This window comes from Natrix helvetica (assembly GCF_964273705.1).
Source record: "Natrix helvetica genome assembly, chromosome: 1".
NCBI classification, from domain to species: Eukaryota; Metazoa; Chordata; class Lepidosauria; order Squamata; family Natricidae; genus Natrix; species Natrix helvetica.
Genome location: NC_138548.1, coordinates 281496069 through 281523131, shown reverse-complemented (window position 1 = coordinate 281523131; position 27063 = coordinate 281496069). Strand labels below are relative to the sequence as shown.

Here is a 27063-nt window from a genome sequence, read left to right as displayed (position 1 = left end):
CTTCTTACACATCAAGGCCTTCCTAAGAACCTGGGATGTTGTAATGTATCAGCAGAGTATACTGTATGTACGGATCTAAGTATTGTGACTTTTGGTAATTGACAGGGGGAAATTTTATTAATGCAATTTTTTTCTAAGTGACATCTAAGATTTTTGGTGTGTCACCCAGGCATTTTATGTCATAATCTTTCAAACTGCAATTTTCAGATCTTGATACTCTTTGATCTTCTCCAATTCATTTACTTCTATCCTACTCCCTCCTAGAATTGCCACAACAATTATCCACACTTTATTATCATTGCATATTATGTTTATATACTGCCAGATTCTTGATGACTATTTTGCATATATTACTATCCCATCTTTTGTTGTAAAAGTAGTGTTTATATTCATAAAGATATACTAACCAAATTATAAGTAAGATATTAAATCTCTATCAAACTGTATCTAATAAAAACCCCTTAACATGCATTGATAGAATCAAACAGCATGTTAGATTTGGCAGGAAAACTTGAATGTATAAAATTATAATATTAAAAAGTATAAATATATATATATATTTTCTGTCAGGAACATAAGAAATGATTCCTCTTTGCAAGAAGATTCAGAGACCTGTGAACAACAGATGTGTCTCTGGCAAGTGCATCTTTGGCTGAGGAAACAGCAAGTGACTCTTTTGATATCCTACCCTACCCTACCCTATCCTATACTATACACATTAACTTTATTTAATTAAATTATCTTAATTTTATTCAGGAGAATTCAGTTTTTCAAAAAGCCTGGCCTTCAGCCACAATGGACTTAGGAGATCAGGAACAGTACTTTGAACTGTGCCCGGAAGCAAACTATTGCAATGACAGACCGTGTTTTCTATAACTGTATCAACAGTCAAACTACATGATCCTGCACCAGGTGCAGTATTGCAAAGCTTTTCAAAGGTGGAAATAGGAAAATGAATTCAGATGAAGAGTTAAGCTTGCATTGCTGTCAATCTTTTTTTCCCAGTGCAAATTTAGATGCATTGCAGCTATCCAATCCCTGGATCAGGATTTTAATGAAGACAAAGAGTAATGTCCATCTATCTTCATGGACACCTAACCTAGCTATAGATTGTGGGAGTGGGAAAAGTGGGAAATGTTTAAATATGAAGGAAAGATGGAAGCAACATACATGATAAACAATATCCAAATCTATTTTTGAACTCTCACTACTAGCATATGGTGTCTGATAGATTAACCTCAAGGAAATGTGAATTTTGGTGGATGAGGAAGTCTTCTGCTCCCAATCCTAAACCATTAAACTCATTTAGAAACAATGTATTATGGCACTGGAACTTAGTAAAGTGGTGTTCAGTTTCTGAGTATTGTATGTAAAAAATATGCTATTTCAAAATCTTTTCAAAATCAGATATTATGTGTCTATTGTTGTTGTTGTTGTTGTTGTTGTTAATCTTCGGTGAGATTCATAGCCTTTGGGGCTGGTTGGTAACTCAACAGCTCGAGTCCTAACCAAGGACCTAGGAACTGTTAAGATAACATCAGAACAATTAATCAGTGGAACAGCTTGCCTCCAGAAGTTGTGAATGCCCCAACACTGGAAGTCTTTAAGAAGTTGTTGGATAGCCATTTGTCTGAAACGGTATAGGGTTTCCTGCCTAGGCAGGGGGTTGGACTAGAAGACCTCCAAGGTCCCTTCCAACTCTGCTATTGTATTGTATTAATATAAGCTGTTCCAAGTAGGATGTTTTTTTTTGTAGAATCAGAATGTTCAAGTCCGATAAATTTAGAATTTCCAAATAGCGAGGTAGCCCTTTAGGTATTGCTATATTGCTTTTGCTTCAGTCTCTAAGAAGATCAAGACCATTTCACAGGTTCACCAGGGGAGGCATTCTTATCTAGGAGAAGGATTTAGGAGTAACAGCTCTCAGCCTACTCACCTAAGAAGCCTATCCAGATTAGGTGAAAAATAAAATCTGCCAGCAGGACATATCTGGGCTCCTCCTTGCTCAGACTGAAGAAGCTAAAGAGTGAAACGTTTCAAACCAAAAAGAAGTGTCCATTTGCCATGACTGAACTTCCAGATATCTGTTGATGATTCCTCGATTGGGGTGTTGTCCATGTTTGATTGTTAGTCTGGTATTAATCTGATGTTAATTTCTGTTTATCTGAGTGTTTATTGCTGATGCTGAAAACAATCAAATGCTGGGACAACTTGCATGGAAGCCTGATCCTGAAACTTGATTTCAAGCCTTGGTTTGGTTTGGTTTGGTTTGGTTTATTTGGATTTATATGCCGCCCTTCTCCAAAAGGACTCAGGGCGGCGTACAACATTAAAAAACACACATCCCAAAAGTTAAAAAAGATTAAATCCACAAGCCTTGAATGAACCACTGATTTGAACTTGGAACAAGACTTCTCTGCTCTAAGAACTCTGGGCTAATTTTTGCCCTTGAATTGTCTGATTACCATTTGCATAAGATTGCATGTACTATGCAAAAAAAAAAAAAAAACCAAGTTAACATATTGAAGATGAGAATTCAAAAGTAATAATAATAATTTCAAAGTAACTGTACCAGAAGTCTTAAACATTTTAGTTTTTTCATTGATATCCTTCTAATTCTTGCAAATTTTGTTACTTTTTCTCTTCAATTTTTCCAGACCATACTCTTATCTCGGATTAGCCACCAGCTGTCTTTTCATAGCCAATATGCAAAATACTGAAACTTGCACTATCATTAAAGCATTCGTGAATGCATTCTCTGTGAATGGAGAGCTAAAATTCCATGCCTTAACAGGCATCACTTTCACTTGTTTACCCAGCATAACCTTTTTGCTAGTTTGTTCCTCATTGTCCAGACTGAAAACATTACTTTTAAGCTTTTAATAGGCCTTATACTGTTATATTACATGCTTAATATTGCATTTTTTCTTGTGCCATTTCCTCTTATTTATTTCATTCTTTAATCTATTTTATATTAGTTTGGATTTTTAAAATTGACCTCAATGAGTCATGCCTGTCCAGCCTAGGTAACAGCCAACACTCCAGAAGATAGGCTTTAGATACAAAAGGATCTTGACGGACTTGAACACTGAGTCCTTTCTAACAAAATTAAATTCAATGGTGAAAAAAGTAAGGTTCCATATTTAGGCAAGAAAAACCAAATGCACAGGTATGGAATAGGTTGTACCTGGCTCAATAGTAGTAACTGATATATATCAGAAGTGGACAATTAGTTAAAAAATGAGCCAGCAGTATGCTGCAGCTGCCAAAAAAAGCCAACACAGTCCTAGGCTACATTAACATAAGGATGGAATCAAGATCACGTGAAGTGTTAGTACTACTTTAGAATACCCTGGTAAGGCCATACTTGGAATAGTGCATCCAGTTTGGTCACCCTGATATAAAAAAGTTGTTTAGACTCTAGAAAGAGTCTCAGAGAAGAGCAACAAAGATAATTAGACAACTGGAGGCTAAAATATATGAAGAACAGTTGTTGGCATTGGGTTCATTTTCTTAATGAAAAGAAGGTCTGGGGCGATATGATAGCAGTATTCCAATATCTAAGGGGCTGCCACCAAGAAGAAAGGGTAAACCTATTCTCCAAAGAACCTGAAGGCAGGACAAGAAGCAGCGGATGGAAGCTAATCAAGGAGAGAACCTAGGACTAGGGAGAAGTTTCCTGGCAGTGAGAACAATAAACCAGTGGAATGGCTTGCCTTCAGAGGTGGATGCTCTGTCTTTGGAGGTTTTCAAGAACAGATTGTACAGCAATTTGTCCAGAATGCCTGAGCAGGTGGTTGAACTAGAAGACCTCCAAGGTGCCTTCCAACTCTGCTATTATGCCATCTTTTTTAAGTAAGGTAGTACACATATAGGTATACTGGGAATAAATAAAATGTAAGATGCTATATTTTAGGATCAAATTTTGTTTTGATTTGAAACTTCAGGATTGCATTACAATATTTATCCTGGGAATTGATGTATGATGTTAATTTGATGATAATATAAATATTTTCAAACCGTACAATAAAGAAATATTAAGTTTGTTCAAGATTTTATAACTCAATAAAATTTCTGTGTTTTTTCAGCAGTTGTAATAATTTTCTAAAACACAATGAATCTGCAAAATAACTTTAGTGTAAATTTAACAAACAAAAAAAAAAAACCCCTGTTATTGTATTTTTGTGAAGTCTCACACTTTATCTGAAATAAGACACTAATCCATGTTTCACCTGAAAGGGACTTACATGTGTTTTTCTTTCTACCAAAACATGAAGTGAATAAGGGAGAAAAGTACCAGGAACATCAGAATTATAGAATACATTTATAGAAGTTTAGATTCAGTTGATTAGAATGTGTTTTCAGGTTGGGAAGTCATTTAAGTTTCTAAAAAATAAATGAAAGATTTATAAAGGATAATAAAATAAATAAAATAATAAATAAAATACATACATTTATTTCTTGGTCATACTCTAGATATGATTAAAAAACAAGCTACTGAATAATTTTGAAATAAAAAAACTTGTCCAGACCAATAAGTAAAAATATGCTAAAAGAACACTCCATAATCCAACATTGTTGTGTACTTTCCATTGTCTTCACCTTTTTCTCTTACACAAACTATCTGAAATGAGTTGTCTCTTGCTCCTCTGGAATGTACTCCCTCCCTCCTGGGAATCCAGATCAGATTCCATCACCATCTGTCTGAATATAAGTTCATCATGTTTCATTTAACAGAACATTCCTCCTCCTACAAATGTACATAGACTCTTACTAGTAGTGTATGTTATCAGGTGACTATTTCTTTCTCATAAAATCTGAAACTCCAGTGATTGTAATAAATCACTTGGGTGTCTTGTAAAACAAATATATTTTACTCTAACACTTTTGTGCTTTCTAAAACTTTTGACTTTGTTGCCTTTATTTATTTTTATAGAACCGGCGATGCATTTTTTCACTCCAAAACAAAGTTATCTTGATCATACAGAACAGTGGCCCCCAACCTTTGGGGCAGCAGAGACAGGTTCTGCAGAGATAGTTTTTTCTGCGGACCAGAAGGTGCATGGTTTTGTATACTGCTTGTATCCCATGGATGGGGCTTTGCTTGTTTGTGTGGACACGTTGCTGGCATGTCCATAGATCGAGAGTTGGGTACTCCTGATATAGAATATATTAGGCTGCATTTGTTTTACTGATAATAAGTAACACAACACATTGTATAATATTGTATTTAGATTCTAATATTAACTCCAAGTATAAACTTTCATTGACTATTATATTAGTTGCATTAAGTGTTAAACCAAATGGCTGATATCTATCTATATCTATGTCTATGTCTATATCTATATCTATATCTACATCTACATCTACATCTAAATCAATCAATCTATCTATCTATCTATCTATCTATCTATCTATCTATTTATCATCTATCTATCTATCTATCTATCTATCTATCTATTTATCATCTATCTATCTATCTATCTATCTATCTATCTATCTATCTATCTACCTATCCATCCATCCATCCATCCATCCATCCATCCATCCATCCATCTATCTATCATCTATCTATCTATATGTATTTGTGTTACAACCCCTGGTATGCCCAAATATGGTATGCCCAAAGTCTCCCTTTATTTATTTATCAGCACAAATACAACACAAATATATATACAACACTATATATATATATATATATATATATATATATATATATATATAGTGAGTAGTGAGCTTCCTCCCATATTTGGACATACCAGGGGTTGTAACACAAATACATACCTATTTCCCTGGCTCAGCTGATAAGGAGGAGAGCCTGTGGCTTAGTGGCTAAGACTCCTGCCTAATATGTAATACAGCCCAGGTTCAAATCCTAGTAAGGGTATGGCTAGCTGATGAGAGCTAAATAGCTTGAAATAGATCTATACTAGTCTCCCTTTATTTATTTATCAGCACAAATAAAAAAACACACACACACATATATGTGTGTGTGTGTGTGTGTGTGTGTGTGTTTTAAATTTAAGAGGGATGATAGTAGGAGATTAAATAGAAGTATCTTCTGTGACCATGATGTTATACCTTAAATGCAAACCTAAAAATTCAGAAATAGTCTGGGATTGGTAAGGTAATGCCATAAAAACCATTATCTAGATTATTAGGGTCTAGAGAAGCCACTTCAGTGGAATTCAATTATTTTTTCCCAAAATTTTATAACAGTGTCCAAATTTTATTGCTGAACAACCCTTTAACCTTTAATAGTCATGGTGTTCTTAGATTCTCACATTTTTATTTGTAGCTAATTCCCTTCCTGATGTTAACTTCTATTCACATGATCATGAATGATAATTAAATATATTCATTAATACCTGCATAATACATTAAATTAAGTATAGCATTATGCATGGTGTGATGAAAATCTCCTGCCTCTCTGACATGTATTAAAAACCAGAATTAATGAAATTGTATGGAATGAGAATTTGAATTGTTAAAGAAAGCATTTGAGTTGAATGCCTTTAAACAATAATTACAAAATTTATGGGATTATAATTACTAAAAAATAATTATGCTTCCATAGAATGTTTGGGTTCACAGCATTATATCACTGGAAAACTATTGTTAGGAGTTGAAAAAATGACAATAGAAGGATGTTGCTAGAAAGATATATTAGTGGGCTTCTGTAAGCCTCTGGTTGTCTGCTTTTAGATAATGAATATTAAATCAAATTGACCTTAATCAAACAGAGATTCATGCCAAAAGTCTTTAGCTATGTCCTTGACAAATGAATTTCCAAAGTTCTTGGGCTTTCACATAATCCAACACTTTTAGCTTTTCATCATTCTCCACTCTCCCCTCCCCACTTTTATCATTGAACACATTAATTGCCATTCTCAAATGGTGCAGCATCAAGAACAGAATATAGATTCTTGTCATATTTGAAGTATTAGTGGCATGCTACATATACTATTTAAAGAGGGGAAAAAAGAGTTGATCAAGAATCAAACTGCCTTTGATTTTGTTGGCATAAATTTGCAAAAATCAGATACTGAACTTATTAAAAATTATCCCCAAATGAATGATTGCATTCAACCCAACTCTTAATGTTGTCACAAACTCTCCGTCTAAAAAGAGGGAGACGTGGAAATATTTAGGTGATAGAAAGTAGGTGAGCGATGTGTCGCTCAATTTTATAGGCTTTATGGTAATGAATCTTAAAAGAAAATGCAAATAGACTTTCTAATAAGAAAACTGAATGCATGGAAACACTAAATGAAAACATACATTTAAAAGCTGATGCAGAAAGGGTATATACTGTAGACATGGCTTTGTAATACATAAACTCTTAGTTTTTAAAAGCAGACAAGGACTAAAAATGAACTCAACATTGTACCCTCTTGATGTTTTTTTTAAAAGATAGAGTGAAGATCAGGTAGCCTGAAGATTAGGAGTGATGGAAATATTTTGCATGCTCAACAATTTTGTTTGCCATAGGAAAGTAACAAGTAGAATGGGAAAAAAGAATATGACACTTCTCTAGATAAATGTAACTGTCAGTGTTGCTGCCTGTCCCATCATAGATTCCACAAAGAGAGGGAAATGATAACATGTCCACAAATCCCAAGAGTTATGTGCTTGCCTCTGACATAGAACAGAATAGAATACTTTATTTAGTCAGGTGTAATTAGACAAACAAATAATTTGTCTCCAGGGCACAATACAAGTACAAAAGGCTGGATTTGTGTTGTGATGTTGCCACAAACATTTTGCCTTTTTTTTGGTTGAAGTTTCTAATAAACACCTACTCAGGTGTCATATGTAAACTGAAAGCTCTGATCTCTACTTTAGAGAGAGACAGATATTTTACCTGGGAACTTAGCCAAACCCTTTAATATGCCTGTGTGTACAACGTGAATAAATACACAGAAAATCTCTTCAGTGAATTTGCCTTTTGGTCTCCAAGAAATCTTCAGTTGTTTTGCATCAGCATAGGGAATAGGAACTACAATGGAAGTTCAGTTCTTGCAACCTCTGGCAAATCTCCCGCATTATGCCTAGAAGCCTCTTTCATTGAGAAAATGTGCTTTAAAACAGAACTGAGCCAGAAGTGATGACATTTCATTGACTCCTCTGCTTGCTGCAAATAGCACATTTCATTGGAAATCATTTGTTGAGGGCAGAAAAGTTCTCAACGCACAGCTCTACTCAATACCTAACTGTAGCTTCACTCCTAGGAAAATATTTTCGCAGACCAACAATGATCACTGCCATACTGTTTCTCTGTGTTTCAGAATAACACAATACTGAGGAGGCAATTAGCTACAAGCCCAATATAGAAAACTTCAGCAGTGCTTAGCACTGTAGCACTTTTCACAAGGTAAATTGGTTTATAGTGACTGGGGAACATTCCTTTCTTCTCTCTCTTCCCCATATAACATTATCACCTAGAAATGTGAAATCTGGGATATTCTTCTGAACAAAGATACTTAATTGAAATCATAAATCACAGCTTCTTACCTGTGTACCAACTGTTTGCGGCTTACACAAGTGGCTGTCTCGTAGTCATGAGTGACACACACTTTGTGAGGGCTGCACTTTACCTTCAAACATGGGTCTTTAGATGGGTCAAGGGCTATTAAAAACAAGACACAAAGAAGTTGTTTAGAAGATGAGTCCTTTTGTTCATTAGTCAAAATACTGAATTAAAAATCAAAACCACTTCTCAGCTATTTTTGAAATGCTGTAAAAATCTTTAACCCATTTGACTTTACAATTCCGTGGGATGAATGATATTCAGCAATTGTCAGTTCATCCAATAAACTTTTAAAACTAATTAATTTGGACTTTAAGCTAGCCATATGCTTTACATTGTGCTTTTAAGACAGATTTTACTCCTAGCAACCTCACAAGACAAATCTCTGTGAGCTTTTTTTTGTGTGTGGCAAAAATGTTTGAAAGAAATTTACTACTGCCTTCTTCTTATGGCTCAGAGAAAGTGACTGGTCCAAGGTCATTCAGCTGGTTTCATGTTCATGGCTAGAAGGCTACATCTAAGTATCTTGATTTTTAGCCTTTAGTCACTACACCAAACTTGTTCTCAGTTGTGGACTTTAGTAACTGCAACATCCTAACTATTATCCTCCATATATTACTCTTGTGGAACAACCACATGTAACTATTGCTAACACATATGAAAGAACTATGATTCAATGGTTATCTAGATTGCAACTGACATGGACAAAGATGTATTATTTCTGGTGGATAGACCGACAATGATATATGTTACATTTAATAAGAAGATAGTGTTGGACTGAAGAAAAATTCTGTAATTTTATCAGCAATCTGAGCCAAAATTGCAGGGAGCATTTTATCAGTTCCACTATTCAATTTTCTAGGCTTCTGCATCCTAGAATTGCTTTTAACTAATTTTAATAAAGAAGAATGCTACATGGAATATCTCAAGCCTATCATGCATAGAATATTAGCCTGCATGATTTTTTTAATATATCTGTTGAAATAACAATTACATACCAAGGTATTAAATAATTACTATTGTGCAAGAGAATACACATCAATTCCTGGGCCCTGTGTGAAGTTTAGCAATTAAAATATATGCTTTTCCCTCTATTGATCCAACAAAACTCTTAAGTGAACCAAAACATAACATTCCACTTTCATTTAGTGCTAGAACCACACACAAATCCTAGTAAGGAATGGACACACTATCCTTATTGCAAACACACTTAAAAATTGCCTTCACTTGCAAATAAACTTGTGTGTGTGTGTGTGTGTGTGTGTATGTATGTATGTATGTATTATTATGTATGTATGTATGTATGTATGTATGTATGTATGTATGTATGTATGTGTGTTACAACCCCTGGTATGCCCAAATATGGGAGGGAGCTCACTACTCCCTCTTTCTGTCATTCGGCTCATCACAGAAAACCATCCAGACAGAAACCCATATTTTTATTTTTAATGTTGCCTTTTTATATTTGTGTTGTATTTGTGCTGATAAATAAATAAAGGGAGACTAGTATGGATCCATTTCAAGCTATTTAGCTCTCATCAGCTAGCCATACCCTTACTGGGATTCGAACAAGGGCTGTATTGCATATTAGGCCGATGTAATTGCCACTAAGCTACAGGTTCTCCTCCTTTATCAGCTAAGCCAGGGAAACAGTGACATGCGGTGAGGTTTATGGCTGGTGGGGCTGGTGACGTCATCAAACCGGGTGGTTGCTCCGATCGCACGGGCACAGCTCGACCAGAGAAGTTTCTCTTCTCAGAAATGTCTTCTCAGTGGAGCTCCTGAAAGGGACAGGCAGGCTGCCACAGCTCCACTGAGAAGACATTTCTGAGAAGAGAAACTTCTCCTTTCTCCTCCTCCCCCCCCCACCCCCTTCTAGTACTGATGATGTTACCTAGGCATTTTTTGCATCGGGCGAGCCCGGGATCTTTGCAAGGGGAATGGGAACACGTGTGCAGGAGGCTCCTCAGCGCCAGCCTCAGATCAGCGTGAGCCGCGGTCCCCTTCCCCTGCACACGTGGTCCCATTTCCCTCCTTCCTGACCCAACATGAAGGGGACCGCAGCTGCGCTGATCTGAGGCTGACACTGAGGAGCCTCCTGCATACATGGTCCCATTCCCCTTGCAAGGATCACGGGCTCGCCCGATGCAAAAAATGGCGAGATCGGCGCACTTGGGGCTGCTGCTATGATGTCCAGGGAGGCTAAACCAAGCTGAGCGCCTCTCCCAGCCACTTTTGCAGCTTCCCGGAGTAATTTTTTTTTATTTTCATGATGAGAGCAGTGAGGCTCTGCCTCCCCTGCCTGCACGTCACTGCAGGGAAATAGGTATGTATTTGTGTTACAACCCCTGGTATGCCCAAATGTGGGAGGGAGCTCACTACTCCCTCTTTCTGTCATTCGGCTCATCATAGAAAACCATCCAGACAGAAACCCACAAATATAAAAAGGCAACATTAAAAATAAAAATATGTGTTTCTGTTATATTTTTAATCCCACAGCTTGAAGATGGCAGGTGAGATCCTGCCGAAACGTTGCAAAGACAATCTCAACCTTACACGGGAAAAGACCCGAATACAACAAAACCAGCATATATACATATATATATATATATATATATATATATATATATATATATATATATATATATATATATATATATATATATATATATATATATATATATATATATATAGTTTCTGTAATTAATAATATTGCATTTACTGTTTTTGGGCCTACTGTTTTAATTCTAGAGAAAGAAAAATAGCCACCTATTTGGATTTATTCTAATACACGGTAGTTAAAATATTATCACATCTGAGAGATATCATTTGGGGCTACCAGAAACCTACTGATGTTTTGCTAATATTGTAACAGCAAGTTTAATATAAAATGGTTCATTTAGCTCATGCTACAGATTTAAGGTATATAGTACAAACACAAACAACAACAGAAGCATATCAACTGGAAAGGGATTGAAATCAAAGGATACCTTAGCACCAGTGGTGGGTTTCACATTGGCGGCGTCCTCATGGATGCGCGCAGCATGCGCATGTGTGTTAGCGCCTCCGCGATGCTCTAGCTGCTCCATGGAGCATCGCGGAGGCGCTGTACGCACCATGCACATGCATGACAGCACAGAAGCTTTAAAACACAGGTAAGGAACTTGGGCTGGCAGGTGGGTCCTCCGGAGCACTGTACCGGAACGGTATCTGGTGCTTTAGGCTGGCTCCGGTACACTGGTATCAGGGCATACCACCTTCATCCCACCACTGCTGAGAACCTTCTTGAAATATGTATTTATCTTTTAAATGGGATAATGGGAAAGAATGGCAAAAGCAATGGATTTATACACCACTTCACAGTACTTTACAGTCCTCTCTAAACGGTTTATAGAGTCAATTTATTAGCCCAGGAAAAGATGCAACTACTTTAAGAAGTTATACTTTAGATGCAGAGATGAATGACTCTGTGCACTTCAAAAAGCAACTTTTGTTCTTCTAATCCAAATATTGCAGAGATCAATTGACATCAGGGATTATATGGATTGGAGATACAGAGGGTTCCTTTCGGCTAAATATTCAATTTTCAGCCATTGGTGGAGCATGTACCGATATCAGCCAGCAGGTAGCACCATTTTCCTCATCATGTTAAGTGGATTCTAGTAGAATGAACTAATAAAAAGGATAACTTGGTGGCCATCCAAATTGTAATGCAAACAACTAATCCAGATTGGGTAGATTAAATTGCACCATTACATACATCAAAATAATCAGGAATTACAAGTAGCTGGATCAACATAGTAACGAAGGTCCTAAAATCTGCAATACACAAATGTTCAAATTATCATTTAGACTAAATTTCTATTTACTAATATTGGAAGTTAACTCGGAGGTCTAATAAACAAGAAAACTTTAATTTATGTATTCAATCATAAATAATTTCTATACTAATTCCATACCCCTTAGCAGCAGCAGAAACAGCATTTAGAGGGTAAGCTGCTCTCGTGTGCAGTATAATGCCACTGAAATGGTAAGATATAATTTCTTGAAAATCAGCTAGCTCAACCTGCTATATTCCAGATGTGTTAGTTTTCTTGGTTTGGAATTCTGGGAGTTGTAGTCCCCAACACATATGGAAGATAACAGATTGGGGAAACTTGAGTCAACATAATTGAACTACAGATTCATTTAATCCATTAGTCTACAATTGGGAATCACTATTAAGTTGTACACATTGCCAAGTCTGGCAGTTTTATGCTGTAAAACATTTGCATTAATTAAGCGGGGTTGCATTCAATTCCACTTTTCAAATTATCTGCACGTTTTTAATATACACATTTTTCACGATTATATATGACAAAACTTGGGGAGTTGTTAAAATTGATGCTTTGCTGTATTCTGATCTGTATGTTAGTGTAGGAAGTAATAATACAAATGCACATGAAAGCCATTGGAATATTGTTAGCTCTTCTATGCTTGTAAAACTACATTCTGAATGAAGATACTTACAAAAACAAAAAAAAGAGGAAGGGAGGCCAGTGAAGACAATCTCAGAAGCCTTTTCAGCTGGACTCTTCACTCTATGCCTGTTATGTCTACTGATAAGAATTTGGCAGCAATTCATAGACAGTGGTTTAAATAGATCCTACGATCATACTTGAGTTAAAGATGGTGGAGTCCTTAGTGCTCTCCGAGCTTGGTTGTTTTCTTGCAGACATTTCATTATTAAACTAGATAACACCATTAGTGCACTGATGATGTTACCTAGTTTGGTAATGAAATGTCTGCAAGAAAACAACCAAGCTCGAAGAGTACGAGGGACCCCACAGTTCAACTCTGAGCTACAAATATTCTCTTCTATCAGTGAGTTAAGGATCTCAGACACACAACACAGCACAGGAAAATAACAAATTTTACTCCATGCTAGGATGAAACCACTTCAGGCAGTTGTTGATCAGCATGAAAATGCAGCCACTTCTTATACCCACTGCAGTTTAATTCTGACATTTTTCTCCCTCTGCACTTCCCATGACTTAATGGGATTTTTCTTGCAGTTCTGAACCCTGAAGCTGGGCAAGTTATTGGTTGGTGACATAAAAGCCTGCCCTGAGAAACTCTGGCTTTCACAATGTAACTCCACAGGACCTTAGTTCAACTTCCTGTGGGATGTATGGAACAATGTTGCCATTGCTGTTCTTATTTATGATTGTTGAAATTGATTGTAAAATGTTTTGATTAGATTTATATAACTGAAAATGGAATATAAATAATTGTAAAATCACCAAAGTCTTAAATCTATCATTATTGGCATATGTAGTAATAATGAAGTTAAGAATCCTTCAATGCCTGGTTGCATAATTAGTGGTTTCTAGGACTACATATCTTCTTCAGCACTGTTTCAATCAACATGTATCCATATAACTTTGATAAATGTATAAGCCCTTCATTTATCTCTAGTACCTGGACTCTCCAGTGTTTAGTGTCAAAATATATTATTGGTAAATAGTTTCTATATGAGTCACAATGGCACAGTGGTGAGTGTGCAGTACTGCAGGCTATTTCTGCTGACTGCCAGCTGACTGCCATTTGGCAGTTCAAATCTCACCAGGCTCAAGGTTGACTCAGCCTTCCATCCTTCCAAGGTCAGTAAAATGAGGAGCCAGATTGTTGGGGGCAATATGCTGTAAACCACTTAGAGGGGGCTGTAAAAGCACTGTGAAGTGGTATATATGCATGCTGGTTGCTCCATGTTCTACGGGTGAAACTCGAAAAATTAGAATATCGTGCAAAAGTTTATTTATTTCAGTAATGCAACTTAAAAGGTGAAACTAATATATGAGATAGACTCATTACATGCAAAGCAAGATAGTTCAAGCCATGATTTGTCATAATTGTGATGATTATGGAAGCTATCAGCCTGTGGCACTGCTGAGGTGTTATAGAAGACCAGGATGCTTCAATAGTGGCCTTCAGCTTTTCTGCATTGTTCGGTCTCATGTCTCTCATCTTTCTCTTGGCAATGCCCCATAGATCCAAAGTCCTGTTGCTCAGTGGTCCAAAGTCCTCTTTTCTGATGAGATCAACTTTTGCATCTCATTTGGAAACCTAGGACCCAGAGTATGGGGGAAGAATGGAGAGGCCAATCAAGTACAGTAATCCCAAGTCATTGAACCAGTTTTTTGTGCTTTTGGCAAAAGTTGCTCTCATTAGAAAACAGGACTTTGGACCAAGGAGCAACAGGACTTTGGACCACTATGTTTCATTAAGACCAGGGTCCACGCAGCCGTCTACCAGGAGATTTTGGAGCACTTCATGCTTCTTTCCGCAGATGAGCTTTATGGGGATGCTGACTTCATTTTCCAGCTGCCCACACTGCCAAAAGCACCAAAACCTGGTTCAATGACTGTGGGATTATTGTTCTTGATTGGCCAGCAAACTCTCCTGACCTGAACCCCATAGAGAATCTATGGGGCATTGCCAAGAGAAAGATGAGAGACATGAGACCGAACAATGCAGCAGAGCTGAAGGCTGCTATTGAAGCATCCTGATCTTCCATAACACCTCAGCAGTGCCACAGGCTGATAGATTCCATGCCACGCCGCATTGAGGCAGTAATTGCTGCAAAAGGGGCCCAAACCAAGTACTGAGTACATATGCATGCTTATACTTTTCAGAGGTCTGATATTGTTCTATGTACAATCCTTGTTTTATTGATAGCATGTAATATTCTAATTTTCTGAGATTGTGGATTTGAGCACAATCACATGAGCTGTACGCCATAATCATCATACTTATGACAAATCACAGCTTGTACTATCTTGCTTTGCATGTAATGAGTCTTATCTCATATATTAGTTTTCCCTTTTAAGTTGCATTACTGAAATAAACGAACTTTCGCACAATATTCTAATTTTTCAAGTTTCATCTGTATTTGATTCTCTTTTCTGATTCAAAAGCACTATATCAAATTGGCATTCCCCCCAGCAAAGCTACACTGTGCAAAGAACTAGCTGCACATGGTGAGGCAAGGCCTCCAAAGCAAGTCCATTTTGCTGGGATGTCAACATTTCTACTGTATAACCCCTACCAGAAAGCCATAAGGAGGTGGGTAGGAAATAGAGCCATAACATTCACACCCATGTCTTCCAAAGAGTCAAAGAGTCTCATTCTTCAGCCCAGCTACCATGTGAAGTTAGTATCAAAATATATTATTGATAAATAGTTTCCTTTGCATGTTGGTTTGTACATGTTCTATTGCATAAGTAAGTATAAAAACTGATTTGCATAGCAAAGATTAAATTATATCTCCTTAGCTGGGATATGCTTTGACAGAAGCAAAGAGTAATGCTCTACTTTTCATAGGTTTGATATCAATTGGTAGTTTGCACGTTGAAGGACTATGCTAGGATATAGACACAGTATATAAAGCAATAACTTATACCCTCTTCCCCATCTATGATGGAACCTAAGATATATTTTCTGGAATATGCTAATGATAAATCACTCTCCATTAATCAGTTTCTAGGAGCAGATGTTCATCATCTGTTGGGAAAGAAGACCTATGGGAATAAGATGAAAGAGAAACAAATCCTGAATTTTGCTATCCTAGTTCTTATAACTGAAAACAGTGAGTGTGAAAGTTCTGACATGAACATTTGAAAATCTATATGCAGAGTACGAAGTGGGAAAACAAGAGCTGAAGCAATTATTCATGCAGGCCTTGCTCAGCAATGCAGTTAAGTGCCATTATGAGATGGCACGGCAACATATCCTGGATGTGATACATGGCTTGCTACAATTTCTTTACTATATTTCACTCCTACAAAAAAGAACAAATTTTGCTATCTCACACAAAAGAAATCCCCTTTAACATTGACTAGGATCTCATTAATTCATCTTCCCCCCATCTGTAGATGCTCCCCCCACCAAATTGATATGTATATTGCCTTAGAGGGAATCATCACCCTCTGTAATGAAATTGTAATGTTACCATTAGATACATGATTAGTCAGATGCAGACAGAACAGGTTTTTTTATATATCTGTAGACAAGCAATAATTTGCAAAATAAAGGAAAGCAGAAGGCAAGGTGGCCTACTTGCAACAGGCTACGTTTAATTAAGTGGAGGGTTGGCTGCCTCATGTTCTGGGCTCACCTCCCCACGTAGCTGTTGCAAGTAGGCCAATCCATACTAACTTTCATGCCAATTTTCATCTCAGTAAGCTCAAATAAGCAAGAAGTCAGAGCACTTAATTACTTCCTCAATATGGCAGAGCCTTAGACAAAAGTCATTAGCTACATTGTGTTTTCTATTCCAGCATCAGACCTTAATTTATGATAGGCTTCTTTCTGTTAAGTTTTCTCATTTCAGTATCCTAAGGGCTCTGTACATTTAAGGTACAGAAGACTTTAGGGGCATGAAATAAATGTGCTAGATTAGGCCAACATACAACAATGAAGCACAACAACATTCTGCCCTGTTCCTAGCAACTGATTTATGAGAAATACTACCATAGTTATATCCATCATGCCCAGTGCTCATCATTGCTAGCCTTATTTTCATAAATATTCATATATTTTAAAATTGCCAAAATCTTGAAGTAGCACATGACACAATTTAAGTATGTAGAACTACATGTTTTATTATAACCCCAAAGTAAGAAGGCCAAACATTTTGTGGTATTTCCTCATGGGAGAATTGTTTCAGTTTTCTGAACTATTTGGGCTTCTTTGCCTGACCCCTTAAGCAAATCATGGGGATATAAGAAACCCTTCATAGCTGGTTTTGTATATATCTTATACAAGGAGAACCTCTGTGGTGGTAACTATATACCCACCATTGCATCTATCTTTTAACCAATTCCCACCTGTCACAACAAATAGGCTCCTCATAACTCCGCTTCCATTCAGCAGCTGTAGAGAAATATTCAGAAAAGTTCACAATAAAACCATTCAGCTTGGCAAGTACTTTGATTTTCTTTTCTGAGTCAAACATAAGGCAGGTATTTTTCCCAGCTAAGCTGCAGTGTGCAAAGAACCAGATGCACATGATGGTGCAAGGCTTCCAAAGCAATTCCATTTTGCTGGGATGTCAAAATATCTGCTGTATAACCCCTACCAGAAAGTCATAAAGGAGTTGGGTAGGAAATAGGGCCACATCATTTGCACCCATGTCTTTCAAAGAGTCAACTTGTCTCACCCTTCAGCTCAAATATACAGCTTTTCATGTCAAGGAAATCTCACTGAATACAACCAGATAAATATCTAAAATGTTGTAACAGATGGCAGCCACCAGAAAAAAAAATCACAAATATGTCAAGGATGGAAGCAAGATCAACAACTCACCCAAAACAGTCTTTCTGTCTACCCAAACCTACTGAGTGTTACCATTGGCTCAAAGACAAGAAAAGGTCAGCTATCTTGCATGTGTCAAATTTCTCTCTAAAGTCAATTTATTCAAATTTTCTGACTTTAACATTGAAATGTGAAATTCACCCATTACGAGAGTGTTTCTTCTTCATTGTTTTCCAGCTGACCTTTTAATATTCATAACTTCCTAAGCCTTTTATTAAACCCATAAATCCTCTGCAGTTCTTCCCAGAGCTCTTAAAATAACTGGGAAATAAAAACCAACAAGTACATATTATCCTAAGCAGCAGCACATGGAAATATGTATGTATGTGTAGTGTGTCCGCATACACAATATACACCAACTGCATTACAAAACTGTCTTATGGATTTGTTTCCTATGAAGAGACAATAGACCATTTTGCTATGGGTAACCCAAATTCCTGGGTCCATTCCTCCTTGGACATCACAAAAAAGTATAACTTCACAGAAATAAACTCTGTGAGAAAGTACTAATCATAGTGGTTGAAATTTTTTGTTTTATTATATTTCATACTTATGGATCAGGACCATGAAATAAGACATATGAACTGAGAGAAAAACTCTCAAATTCAAATGGTAGAAATCCATTGGAGAATTGGAACATTAGTCTGTACTGTAGCCATAGGTTATGTGTTAAATGAATAATATAGAAAAAAATATTCTTCATTCATGTGAGGCTGATAATAAATAAATACTCCCAAAGGCTTTCTTGAATGGATGTCAGCAGAACTTTATAATGTACTTTCAAGGTAATTTATTTACTTGCTTTGGCTTCACAGCACTGTTTTATTTATTTATTTTAAAACATTCAGTAAAGCTGTCACTTAAAAGGACTGTTAAAGATAATACAACATTATGTGAACACACTTTATTTTCAATACTTTACTTTCAATGTTAGAAAACAATGAAGAAGAAACACTTAGTATGTACCATGAATATTCAAAACCAAACATATTTTTATGTAGTATAAGAGTCTACTAAAATTGAACTCCCTGCAGAATTAATGTTCTCTTACAGAAGGCCAACTGGTTTTTAGAGACTAGAAAGCGCACGGACACATTTCAGTTATTTACAAACATGTGACTATAGTACCACATAGTATATTTAATTCTAGCAACTTCCAGCTAACAGATATTGCAGATAGTCCTTGATCATGCAATATTGGAATTCAACATAATGCAAACACAAGTAGTACAACAAAGTCAAACTAGAGACAGCTAATTTCAATAAACTTAGAGAGAGCTTGGGAAGTATTCCATGGATGGGAATCCTCAAGTGGAAAAGAACTCAAGAAGCTTGAGAAATTTTGAAAAGTGAGAAGCCCAGTCTAGCACAATACCAATGAAGAAGAAAAGCAACAGCTCCCAAAAGAAACCAGCACGGCTGCATAAAGAAGTCTCTGACAAATTGAAAGACAAAAAAGATAAGTATAAAAAGTGGAAAGAAGGGTACATAATTAAGCCAGAATATCAGCAAATAGCCCGAGCCTGTAAAGATGAAGTGAGGAAAGCTAAGGCTTACAATGAAGAAAGGTTTGCGACAAAAGTAAAAAAAATTAAAAAAAAGCTTCTTAAAAACTAGAAAAAAGTCAAGGAAACAATTGGTCCATTGCTGGGAGAAAGTGGCAAGAAGGTGACAAGCAACAGGGAAAAAGCAGAACTATTTAACTCATTTTTTGCATCTATCTTTATACAAAGAGAAAAAAAAAAACAGTCCAACCTATCAAAAACAGCACCACAAAAAACAGATTAGGAACACAAGTTAAAATAGGGAAGAAAATCGTAAGTGAGCACCTGTCTACCCTAGACCAGTTCAAATAACCACGACTGAATAGATTACACCCCTAGGGTTCTGAACTGGCAGACGAGATTTCAGAACCACTGAACTATATCTTTCAAAAATCCTGGAGCACTGGGGAATTGTCAGAGGACTGGAAAAAATGGTGTAGTTCCCATCTTCAAAAAAGGGGGGAAAATAGATCCAGAAAAATACAGACCTATCAGCCTGACGTCAATACCAGGGAAGATTCTGGAAAAGATAATCAAGCAACAATTTAATGAACACCTAGAAGTAAACAAAGTAATAGCCAAAGCCAACATGGGTTTCTCAAAAATAGATCATGCCAGACTAATCTTACTGTATTCTTTGACAAAATTAGTGGAATGCTGTCGATATAATTCACTTGGACTTCAGTAAGGCATTTGATAAAGTAGGCCATAACCTACTACTAGATAAAGTAAAAAAATGTGGGTTAGACAGCATCACCACCATATGGATTCATAATGGCCTGACCAACCACACTCAACATGTGGAACTGCATCTACATGGAGGGAAGTATGCAAGGCTCTGTTTTAGGTTGGACTAGAAGACCTCCAAGGTCCCTGACTCTGTTATTCTATTCTATCCTATTTATGAAATGATTTAGTCCATAATTATGATCATAAGTTGTACCCACACGATCATCTTGCTTAACAGCCATTATCCCAGCTGTCCCTACTATGGTAGTTAAGTGACTACCTGTCACTTTCCCTGTCATGCCTTTTTCCACTTAACTTTTCCAAAAACCACCTTTCTCAAGGAGAAGCAGCTGATGTGTCATGCAGCCTGTCTACGTAGAAACTTTGTGGTGCTAGCCTGGAAATGGTCATGATTCTTGTGATCCAAAACTTGTGGCCATTCCCAAAATAAATCCTGCTTCTACAATGACACAAACCAGCTTCTGAACAGGAGGGCTGCTTGTCTTTGGGAAAGGTGATCTTTGGAAGACATAAATGGGATTGGGGAACCAAGGGAACGGGACCCAGTGGAATAGGAAGCAGGCCAAAGGCCTGTGGGAATCCCAGTTGGATCAGAAATAGACCCAAGGAAACTAGGTGAGCAGAATGGAGGAGGAAGAAGATGGGTGGTGGTAGCTGCAGCAGTCCTGTGGCTGTTTGTGAGGGTGTATCCACTGCTAAGCACCCAAAATTTGCTCATATGATTGTGGGACCACTACAACTTTGGGTAAAAGTCATACGACCTTTCAGCATTGTCATAATTTTGAATAGTTGCTGAATGGTCATAAGTCTGTATGTTCTCAGAAAAAAAATACTTGCACACTAAAATGCTAGCTGTCTCTCTCCTCCTTCTGCCTCGAAACACTTTTCCAAAACTTTAATATGCAGGCCTTAATAAGCCTCCTTTATCAGGAAGAATGATGCTAAGTGAGAATTCATTTTTCCCAAGTGGCTGTTGCATTTTAAGCATCATCTTTGAATAGTTGCTAAAACGTTAAGCTCCCCTTGAGGAGCCATGTGAGCAATTGGCCTTTTTCCCAACAAAAGGTGAAATCTGCTTAGCATTCTTGTCAGAAACACAGATTCAAGTATACGCCATAAAATACTAGTAAAATGCAGTATGGAGCTATAACTGTCCCAAATTGTCCCTTATTATGTCAAGTACAACAGATAACTGTTTCTGACAATTTGCTACTGTATTTCTTATGGTGGATGAAAATTATATCAGGCATGGAAATCACATAAGGGTTATTGTCACATCACATACATGGTATAATCTTTTATTTGTTTGTCCAATGGTTTTTTTTTTAGAAGGAAAATTGGATGCAATCTTTACTTTGTGAACTCCTATTATTCCCTTTCAATCTCTACCTCAAATTTTACAATTTGCTCAATCTTATATGGGCTCTATAGAAAAAAAAACATGCTAAATGCTCGCTAAATATTTTTGCTTTCCAGTCCTCAGTACCTAAGTCAGTTTGTCAACTGTAGTCCAAAACACCAAAATTAGATTGTTTCCTTGATCTGCAACATATTTATTTAAAACATTATATAACCATTCATCTTATATCAAACCATGGGTGCCATCTAATCAAGAATTACAACAGTATCTGTAAACAAAACAACGACTATAATTATACCCTAAACATTAAAAAAAACATGGCACCAAGGTAAGCTTCCAACTTGCAGTCATCTTATCCTATCCCAGTAATTTTTGGCAGGTTAGGAGGGGAAAGGCCTGCCAAACATCAGGGTAAAGGACATTCCATAAGGCGGGGGCATAATGAAAAGGGAATCTTCCTAGCTCCAATAAAGTGGAAATCTTTAAGATAAGCAACTAGGAGTTTGCCCACCCTGTCTTAATCTGATGGGACATGTTGGTGTCATCAGAGAAAGGCTGTCTTGCAGATAACCTGGACCTCTGCCATATAGGGCTTTAAAGGTAATGAGTAGCACTTTAAGTGCACCCAGAAGGAAACTAGAAACTAATGCAGTTTGCACAACTGAGATATTACATGGCTAAACCTAGGGGCACCCATCACTGCACGCACCACTGTACTCTAGACATTCTTCAAGGGTGACCTGAATTTTGTATACTCATGTATGCCCTGTGTTTTATCATATTATCTCTGTGTGTAACTGATGCAAATAAATGTGTAATGGATGAAGAGAAATAATAGAAAATGAAAATTATGGGTAGTGAGGAAAAAAAGTTATAAAAGTTGAATTTAACAGCATTTAGTTCCATTTATTATTCTCTTATGATATATGATTCAATAATATATTCATGATCCATGCAGATCCACCCTTTAGTCAATGTAGCTTTACATTTCTTCGTAGTAAAATTGTCATTTCTCTGATATATCAGGATCCTAGAATACTGCATAAGTCAAAATACACACATAAATCTGCTTATATTATATCTTATATTAATCAGCTCCTAAAATAGCATAGACATATACATCAATGTATCCCATTACATAAAAGACAATCCTTTTCAACAACTTGCTTTTATGTGAAGGGATGCTATGAGAAAACTCAGCGTAGAAAATGTTGACATAAACCTATTTAGGAGTAAAGAAGTTTCTTAAAATACTGGCAATCTTAGAATCCTTGAAAGGATTGAAGTTTTAGGCCATCAAGTTCAGTATTTGGCGCAAGAATCTGGATTAAGCTGTGCCGGTCACAAATGGCTGTCCAGTTTCCACTTCAATATTTCTAATAAATCTCCCATATTTCTTAGTAATTGGTCAGACTGATAACTATTACTGTCATTAGGAAACTTTTTTCTAAAATTCAAAGTACGTCCTTCCAATCTGTAATTGACACTATGTTCTCTACTTTAATATGCCTAATGACCTTATGGTGAAGGTCTCACTCAGTGAAATTCCCACTGAGATACTTGAATATTTGAAAAGAACAATCACACACTCCTTCAGTCATCTTTTCTCAAGGCTAGGCACATCCAGTTTCCTCTTCCTAAATACCCTGAGTGAGTTACTTTCCAAATATCTGAGCCATCTCATTTTGATTATATGCATCTGTATGTATCTGCTTCATCTTTCTTAACAACTGACACTCACCTGAAATGGATCTCACTAATACAAAGCATACTGGAGTTATTACTTCCTATGGTTTGGAAATTACACTTCTGTTCGTGCATGATAATATGCATGTTGAAAAAAACTTATTTTAGACAAATCCATAGTGACTTCTACAGTCATTGCATTATTTTTGAGGTGCTTATGGACTGATTTATTATTTACTCTACAATCTTTACATGTAGTAGTTCTCCAGATACTACTACTCCCTATTTTGCAGATTAAGATAACATTTTCTCTCCTCTAGATATCTGGTACACCATTCAAACTTCAGGATTTTTCATGGACCATAAGCAATTTTCTTAATACCTTGTACCATTTGTGCACTTTCACTCATTTCTTTCCTCTTTTTTTTTGCTTGACAGAGTTGTTTGTGTTTACGATTTCAGTATCATGTATTTTTAGAAAATCCCAGTAGTGCTGAGTTCTTTCTCCCATGAGATTTTCCCGCCACAAAATCTTGTCTTCCACTTTATTATCCTGAGATTAACATATGAATTTTTGGGTGGAAACCAAGGTACATATTGTAAACACATTTCAATTTCCTTTAAATTCAAGACTCTAAACTAAAAGTTGACTTTCCACCACATTTCTTACTACTTTCACTTAGTTTGCAAATGCACCTTGTATATTTGGAGACTAATAAGTACACTGACTGCCTTACATTCCTTTCAGAGTTTTTCAAACAATATCTGCTTGTAACAGACTTGGCTTTACATAAAGTACAGCGTATGACAGTGACATAGAAGACTTGTACTAAAGAAAATGTACTTATTATCATTCACATTGGCACTTTTCAAAGTCAACATTCAAAGCTGAAATACAATGGGACTAGTAGATATCCAACCACAAGATACTATAAAATAACTGCCCTTCAGGTCTATACTATAGCAATGATAACAAGTTGAATAATGGCAGTTCCTTGACAAAGGCTCCTAGTTAAAATAAATAATGTGAGAGAAGAAAAACCAGGCTGGTAAGAAATTAACTCATAATATGTAGTGACTCTGTGGCTATTATGAATTATGTTTTTATATTTGAGTTATTGGATTAATTTTAATTTTAATTAATTATTATTTTAAACTACTGGGCATTTGACTATGAACAGTACATACAGTTAATTTATAAATTAAAAATAAATAAATTCAATTGTTCAACAGCACTTCTTTCTTCCAGGGAGTAAATTTCTACAGATTTAGATACATCAGACAGGTAATTCTTAATTTACAAGAGTGACTTACAACTAGTCTTTATGGTTGCAATGTATTTCCACATTCATATGATCAAAATTTGGGTCTTTGGCAGTTGCAGCATCCCAAAGTCACATTATAGCTTTTTGCAACCTTCCCAGCCAGCTTTCAAGAAACAAAGTCAATCAGATTCACTCAAAAACTGCAATGATCCGCTTAATAATCACAGCAAAAAAGATCATAAAATTGGGCACAACTCAGTTAGCAACTGCCTTGCTAAGCAACAAATATTCTGATCCCAATTGTGGCCGTAAGTAGATGACTACCTATAACTATGTATCAAAAGCAGTAATTTTAAATCTTCTCTTATATGAAGAATTTTTTCTAGAAATTGGAATAGAACAGGTAGCCAAAGCCCATTCATTGCATCTTGGAAAAACTTATTATGCAATAGAGCATTAATTAGGTTGATACTTTAATTTTACTATTAAATTACATAATAACTACAATTAATATCATGGTAGTTGACAAAAATAACTTTGTAGAATTTTTAATATAACAGCCTTAAATGAGGTAAGGTTTATGTAGCCAACCCCAAATACTAAATGAAAACATTTAACTAATGGATGCCAAGATTATTCTTTTTAGTAATAATCTATAATTTAACATCTGTGGCATTAGGGTCCTTTAAGTCCTAGTTGCTGTCTGTGAGAGTTAATTTATTCTTAGATGCATCTCTCTCTCTGGTAGCTTATTCCACATATTCTGATAAGCTCAAGGCCAAACTCTGTTTGAAACTAAATAGCTTTGAATCAAGGACAGTGGTAGGCTGTTTACGCAATTATTAACTCTAGGAAGAACAGAGAATACAAATGAGAAATGATTTAAAACTGTTGGATTTTGGCTCTACTTCTCATGAGAACAATGTTTATGCTACTCATATGTGTCATCTCATCTATGTCTATTTTCCCATTTGCCATACATAACCAATTACAAAACCAATTGTTTACCATAAAGAAAACAGAAGGGATTGCTCAAAGTCACATTTTTACTGCCTTTCCAAAACAAATATAGTTACCTTTCTTTCTTTTCTTTTTTTCTATGAATACCCATGGATTTTACGTGGGCCAAATAGAGGTGATACCAGAAGTTCAGAACTCATTGCTGCACCGTTATCAGCTTTCATGATTCTTTTTTTTAAGTCAAAAGAATCTTTAAAAATCCAGTGAGGAAAAGAGCTTAGCATGATTCATTTCTGTGTACTACTGATGACTATACTTCTGGGACTTTAAATATTCTGGTTTCTTTATTGTATGGGAAACTTATCTCGTAATTTGCTTAAAACTAAATCTTATTGGAAATCACCAGTAGTTAAATGCAGCTACTTTGGCTAAAGTTGCCTCTAAATGCTATTCTTCATAGAGACTATTCTGAGAAAATGTATTCCCTATGATTCTTATCATTTATCATCTTAACAAAACAGAAATTTATATGAGAATCCTGCATATGAATCCTTTACTATTCTTGGGCTCCTGTAGCATACAAAGTCATAATGCAGTATTTATGAATTCAGATATTTTACAGCTTACGCTATGTGTGAATCTAAATATACTGATAAAAATAGCACAGTATCACTGCAGCCACTATAATAGGAATAAACTGCTATGGTTTGATAATTTCTAGCACTGTATAATGCTTTGAGTTTGATTTAGAAGATCTGCTTTGTTTTTGAACATGCAGATGTCAAACAGTAGTTGACATCAGCTCATTAAACCAGCCACATCTGTCTCCAGGACTGCACAGCTGTTGCAGATGGCTATTATATGCCACTTGGCAGTCTTTATTTATATTGTTATATCTCCTGAAAATATATGAACAATTTGAATATTTAATTTCCAGTCCTACAAGCAACCAGTGACTCTTTAAAAAGTCCTTATTAATAACTCTGAGTCCATTATCATTTACTGAAAATTAAACAATAGATTTATCAGGTTTAAGAATCTAAACTTCAGCAAGAATAATTAAAACTGTTACCTGACAAGTATTATCCTACCATAGGTAATAGCTACAAGCTTTTAAAACTGATCTTGCAAAAAGCTGAGTCACACATATAGAATGCTTGGTGCACCAAGTATAGAGGTTATTGTGGCTATAATGTATATTCAAAAAACCAGTCACATGCAAGAAGAGTGCACTGAATTATACAAAAGTAATTAGATGTGATAATAAGTTGTGTAGTTTTCTTAGCTATATGCATATTAACAGGGGGAATTCACTTACTTGTAAATAATGAAATAAAATTGGTCTTTGGTAGCAATTAACATGTTAAATCCATGTAAAACCTTCTATGGGATATCATAATGAGGTGAGTGTGTGTATGTGTGTGTGTGTGTGTGTGTTTCTGGAGGAATGAGTAAAGAATTATGGGTGTGTATACCAAGAATATATACTTCCAGAAAGGTCACACAGCTGTCCAGCTAAAATATACTTATTTATTTTGATTATTTTATTTATTAATCAAATTTATCTCAATCTTGCAAGAGGTGACCCTGGGTGGCATACAATATTCAATTAAA

General features: G+C 36.1%; 1 protein-coding gene across 2 annotated transcripts in view; it reads right to left on the bottom strand.

Annotated features, from left to right (window-relative positions):
- Positions 1-27063, bottom strand: part of SPOCK1 (SPARC (osteonectin), cwcv and kazal like domains proteoglycan 1) — a 499041-nt gene that overhangs the window by 246628 nt on the left and 225350 nt on the right. For both annotated transcript variants that reach the window (XM_081937166.1, XM_081937167.1), the window contains exon 4: positions 8515-8629. In XM_081937166.1, the coding sequence (XP_081793292.1) occupies positions 8515-8629 (115 nt within the window). The remainder of the gene's footprint in view (positions 1-8514; positions 8630-27063) is intronic.